This window comes from Pogoniulus pusillus, chromosome 12 (genome assembly GCF_015220805.1).
Source record: "Pogoniulus pusillus isolate bPogPus1 chromosome 12, bPogPus1.pri, whole genome shotgun sequence".
In the NCBI taxonomy this organism is placed as follows: Eukaryota; Metazoa; Chordata; class Aves; order Piciformes; family Lybiidae; genus Pogoniulus; species Pogoniulus pusillus.
This window is the reverse complement of record NC_087275.1, coordinates 21060541-21066450: the sequence shown is the minus strand read 5'-3', so window position 1 is coordinate 21066450 and position 5910 is coordinate 21060541. Positions and strand designations below refer to the sequence as shown.

General features: G+C 51.7%; 1 protein-coding gene across 1 annotated transcript; it reads left to right on the top strand.

Annotated features, from left to right (window-relative positions):
* Positions 1-675: 675 nt before the first annotated feature.
* Positions 676-4342, top strand: LOC135180001 (fibulin-2-like). Its single transcript, XM_064152170.1, has 2 exons — positions 676-773; positions 2936-4342. The coding sequence occupies exon 2, from the start codon at positions 2940-2942 to the stop codon at positions 3444-3446; it is 507 nt and encodes a 168-aa protein (XP_064008240.1). The 5' UTR covers positions 676-773; positions 2936-2939; the 3' UTR covers positions 3447-4342.
* Positions 4343-5910: the final 1568 nt, after the last annotated feature.

Sequence of the window (5910 nt, the reverse complement as noted above, 5' to 3'; positions counted from 1 at the left end):
TCAATACCAGAAGGGGGCCTACAAGAAGGCTGGAGAGAGACTGCTTACAGAGGCCTGTAGTGACAGGACGAGGGTCAGTGGCTTCAAAGCAGAGAAGAGCAGATTTAGATTGGTTGTTAGGAACAAGTTCTGCACCATGAGGGGAGTGGAACACTGGAAGAGGTTGCCCAGGGAGGTGATTCAAAGGCTTGGCAACCTGGTCTAGCTGAGGATGCCCCTGCTGTCAGCAGAGAGTTTGGACCTCAGGCCATTCTATGATTATGAGTCTACGATTCCATGCTATGTCCCAGGAAGGTCTACATCCACCTCTGCTGTGGGGTGCATGGCTCCAGATCTGGCTGCCCACCACCCATGCTTCCTCACCAGAGCTTTTAAATCATTCTGCTTTTCTCCTGGACATTGCTATCTGTGTCTCTGTTAGCCTGCAAAGCACAGGAGGATGCTTACACTTCAAAAACCCTGGCTGAAGCCTGCAACGAGAGATGTGAGGAGGGAGAACAGACATGCAGAGGGCTGGGAGATGCTGGATTAGTCTGCAGCCAGATGCACTAAACCAACACCACTGGGAAGATAAGCATCTTGCTGGCCCTGCCCAGCCACGTTTTGTCTTCTGGACTCTTCCCCGCCTCCCCCCACCGGTGTTTCATCATAGAACCACCACCAGCGGCACATAAATAGAGGGCCTGGGCTGGCTGCGGGGCCAAGACCGGAGACGCTGCTCGAGGTCCTGCACCGCACCCCAGCGCCCATCTGCCTGCCCAGGCACCCTGCAGGTAAGCAGCCCCAGACGGTGCCGCGGCCAGGACCCATGGGGACATGGCACGGCACAGGAGGGTAGCACCTGGGCTAGCCTGCAGCTTGGTTTTCCAAAACTAAGGAGCAGGAACATTTCGGTGAGAGCAGAAGGCTGCTCCTGCTCAGTGACAAGCTCATTATTTCGGGCTGGCTAGAAAGCAGCTCTCCTGAAAGAGCCCAATTTCATTGCTTGATGGGGATAAAGCTTTGGGTGGTGAATGGGACTGCTGGGGTCGGGCAGAGGCTCGAGGGTGCAAAACCTTTGACTTAACAGTGTCTGACAGCAGTGCTGTGCTCTGTCTGTGCGTGAAGCGCAGAGCTGGGTGGCTGAGGAGGACAGCAGCTGGCAGGGAGCGCTGGGCATGGGGCTGCAGAAAGGGAGAGCTTTGCTGAGCAGCAGCCTTTCCACAGGGCGTTGTTCTGGGCCTCATGCTGATCAGCACAGCCATCAGCCTGCTGGGAGGGGTGATAAAGTAACCGGCAGCTTAAAGCGTGTGAATGAGACAAAGGGGCAGAACAGTGACTTACAGCTAAAATGAAGCAATTGCCGTAGCTTAAGCGAGCAAGAGTTTGCTTTCAAACCAGGGCAGCTTTGAAGTCTTTGGGTTTTTTTTTTTCAAAGGGGGCAAATAGCATCCATGCTTTCGATGTTCCTTTTTTTTCCCTTTATAGTTGAGCAATTTGGAAATACTTTTACGTAAGGAAATGATGAGTAATTGCAAGAATTTGCATGTCTGCAAGAGTAGGAAATTTGGGCTAACAAATGCACAGCATGAAGGTAATGACATCACTGCAATAAAAAGCAGCACTGGGACAAGTAGAGAAAACACCCAGCATGGAAGGACCCAGTGCAGGAGGGAAGCAAGTGTATTTAATGCAGCAGGATGCAGACAGGGAAAAGGGATCCAAAAGTGCTGGCAGCACCTAGGGAGATGTTTGGTCTTGAAACGCTGCTACAGACCCTATGAGGAGAGGCTGAGGGAGCTGGGGTTGTGCAGCCTGGAGAAGAGAAGGCTCAGGGCAGACCTCACTGCTGTCTACAACTACCTGAAGGGAGGTTGCAGCCAGGTGGGGTTGGTCTCTTCTCCCAGGCAACCAGCAACAGAACGAGGGGACACAGTCTCAAGTTGTGCCGGGGGAGGTCTAGGCTGGATGTTAGGAGGAAGTTCTTGACAGAGACTGATTGCCATTGGAATGGGCTGCCCAGGGAGGTGGTGGAGTCACCGTCCCTGGAGGTGTTCAAGAAAAGACTGGATGAGGCACTTAGTGCCATGGTCTAGGTGACTGGATAGGGCTGGGGGATAGGTTGGACTGGATGATGTTGGAGGTCTCTTCCAACCTGGTTGACTCTATGATTAAAGACTCCTCAGCCTTAAATCAGAGAAGAGAGTTAGCATGCTGGTCTGTTCTCCCAGGTAAATGGTGATAGAACAAGAGGGAATGGCCTCAAGCTGTGACTGGGTAGGTTCAGACTAGATATTAGGAAACATTTTGTCTCAGCAAGTGTGGTCAGGCAGTGGAATGGGCTGCCCAGAGGTAGTTGAGTCACCAACCCTATATATGTTTGAGTACCTTGGATCTGATGCTTGGGATATGGTTTAGGGTGAACCTTGTACAGTAGGGTTATCGTTTGGACTTGGTGGTCCTGAGGGTCTTTTCCAAATGGAATGTTTCTGTGATGAGCTGCCAGGCAGTGCTGTGCCTCCTGGGAAGTGCAAGTGGAGGAGGAGGCAGTAGGCACAGGGAGGGAATTTCATGCTGGCAAACAGCTCTCCACTTTAAAAAGGGCTGTCTGAAAAAAAAAAAAGAAGCCAGCAAAAAGAGCAGAGTCACACAGGAGCGCTCCAGATCTGAAATATCTGCCTGGCAAAAGCAAGGTGTCACAAGCTGAAGCGGGTGGGGTGATGCCCTTGTCTCCCTGTGCGGGGTGAGGTGGCTGGGAAGGACAGGCAGTGAGCTGCCAGGTGGCAAGTGGCACATTGGGAGAGGCTCGGAGCTGGCACTGGCGTAGGTCTATGCAGAAGGAAGACCCCAGCTGTGTCCTGGTTGCTTCAAACCTTGAGAGGGTCCAGACCGTGGGAATTGGGTGTGCCCATGCCCAGCGTGATGCCTGTGCCTCTCTCCCTGTTTCTCTCCCCAGAAGCATGGCTTTCGCTGGCGCTCTTGGCTTCTTGTTCGCCTGCCTCCTGCTCCGCAGTGCTGCCCCGAAACCCACATGCGACCCCACTGCCTGCACCTCGTGCCCTGAAAGGCAGGTGGAGGGGCCAGCCCCCACTATTGACAGCAGCTGCTGCCCCCAGTGCCCCCCAGCCTGCACCTGCCCCCCACACCTGGAGAACGACTGCAAGATGCAAGGCTTCACCGGGGGGCATGTCCCTGCCGGCCACTCCTTCTACATCGACTTTGCCCGCAAGCTGTGCACCTGTGGCCCTGATGGGGACATTGCCTGCGCCTCACTGTGCCCCCGCCTGCCCCCCACCTGCCAGGCCGTGGGCAGCCCTGTGGCTGATGGCTGTCCTCGCTGCGTCTGCTACAACGAGGAGGAGATGGCAGTGCCTGCTGGCACCATCATTGCCCAGGGCACCCAGATTTGCACCTGCCCGCCCGAGGGGGGCCAGCTGCAATGCAGTGGTGGAGAGAGCAAGGAGTGAACCTCTCCTGTCTGCTGGCCAAGGGCAGGAGGATAGGGGAGCCTCTCTGGCAGCAGGAGCTTTCTGCTGCCTGGGGTACCCTTGCTGAAAAGCATGATATGTTTCCAACTCTCCTGAAGGACTTGGCGGTGAGCATGGCTGTGCCACAGGGTGCCGAAGAGATGCCACATTGCATGTCACATATAGGCCAGGGCGAAGCATCTATAGCGGGTGAGCTTGCTTTGTTGCAGGGCGGGGGGGCAGTGAGCACTTAGGTCACTGCTAGCACTTAACTGAAACAAAGCAGGTGTTTATTTATTTGTAAGAGGGCTTTTGTGTCTGTTTATATAGCATGTAGCTCCGTGGATAAACTTCCTCCTGGGAGCCAGGTTTGTGCTTCCTGTGATTTCATCAGGTCCAAAGTGGTGGGACAAAAGTCAGATTGGCTGCTGTCCCCCACGCCAGGCCTTTTTGAGGTGTGAGGAGTTAGCACATGGCTGTGTTCTTAGGAGGAAGGAACTCTTCCCCTCCTTGTGCCTTCATCCTCCAGAGCAAAGCCGTGAAAACTCTGTAAAGGGGCCTGGCAGTCAAGGATCTCATGGACATTTCAATGGAGTCATTACACAGGGCTGGCTCCACACCAGTCCTCACTGTCATGTATCAGCAGGAGTACCCCAAAGTGCATGTTTAGTGACTACGTCCTCCTCACTTGTGCTGTCTCCTTGCCATTGCTGGAGACAGGCACAGGATACAGCAGAACTGCATCTTCTGAATGCTTTGATGTACACAGATGTATGCACACACACACACACACATATGTAATGAGTCTGTAATAAAATCACACTAACAAGTGTTAATTCTGTTATTTGAAGGGGTTGAATAAAATCAGCTCTACCAATAAACTTCTGAAAACTCCTGATGAGCACATCAGTAACCTTTTCCTTATGCATTAGCTAGTGTTACTCAGGCCAGGCAAGAGTCTCAACAGCAACCTTGGCCCCAGTACACCTGGAAAGGATAGATGTGCCCCCCAGATTGCTCTCATATTCCTCTTTACTGAAAAACAAAACTAACAAATAAAACCCCAAAACTAAACCAATCAACCAACCAAAAAACCAAGCCAACTAACAAAAAAAAAAACAACCCTCAAAACCAAACAGTGAAGGGATGAGATTCAGGAGAAGGACTAGAAAGTCTGGAGAAAGTCTGATCCTGCCCAGGGCTCTTGTGTGCCTCAGTCAGAGAGCTCACTATGTCCAAAAAACCACTGCACCCCAAAGCTGTGCATGGGGGATAAGAATATCTGCATGACCATATTGTCCCTCTCAACATGGCCACCTCAGTGATAGCCATCAGTGGGTTGTTGCAGAGTGAGAGTGGCCTGGGACCCTCAGTCTTTTCCCATGGTTAGAGGGATTAGCAAGGCCACACTGGCTTGGGGCACTTCAAGAGCACTTGAAGGGGATATGCTGGGAACAAAAGGGAATGTGTTTTGTGTGGAGCTGGGGAAGCCAGGATACCTCCTGACCCCACTCCTGTACTAGCTGTGTGGGGACAGGGGAGTGAAGGAGCATGAGAGAACACCTTTAATGGTGAAGAATCAGGCACCTGATCCATTCCTGCCAAGATCCCTGTCCCCTCCCCACTGTTGGGGTGACCCTTATGACCATCACCCACTGCACACAGCCACCTTTGAACAGGAGAGAATGACCAACAGACAGCAACCTCTGAATCATACTGGCTTTGTGTGGGGGTCAGCACAGGAACAACGAAGAGCTTTCTTCAAACATCTGTGCAACAGGTCCCCACCAGCTTCTTTGTAAGACAGCCACTGGAGGTGGTGAAAACCTTGGTTTCTCTGCCCCCACCTGTGACGTGAGGACAGCTTGCATTGCTAGCCTCAGCTGGGAAGTCTTGCAGCATTTCTGGCTGTATTTCATCACACCGAACCAAGGGGCTGCATTCTGCTACTCATGATGACTGCAGAGGGAGAGAAGCTCAAAGACAACAAACCATTCTGGTGTCAGAATTTATTAGCTCCTGTTTAATGTCTTGGTTTTTTAGCATGCTTTATTTGAATGAGTGTTATCCTGGATTCTCCAATATTAATCACCCATGTGCTTTTCTACATTCTGGACACAAGAATGCTGGTGGTGTTATTTCTGTTTTTCTGGATTGGATTTTTCCCATCAGCATAGTTTTGTGGTTGCATGGCCACTGTAAATGTGCATCACAGCAAGGCATGTCCAGGTAAGGAGCCATACATGCTTCTTAAGTGCAAAGCAGCATCCAGACTCTTGTGCATCTCTAAACTAGCCCTGAAAATGAAGTCAAAAGCCATAACTTGCAACTCCTAAAAGAACTGATTTTACATATAGCACTATCAAACTGGGCTGGTGCTGGTTTGGTTTCTGCTCTTCAGTGCCTGGTAACTGCTAAAGATCATTACTGCTGTTTTCAGTTGTGGAACTGACAGGGCCTTTCT

What these genes read in the sequence shown, in the direction of transcription:
- LOC135180001 (XM_064152170.1), top strand. Translation starts at nt 2,940, where the DNA reads ATGGCTTTCGCTGGCGCTCTTGGCTTCTTGTTCGCCTGCCTCCTGCTC.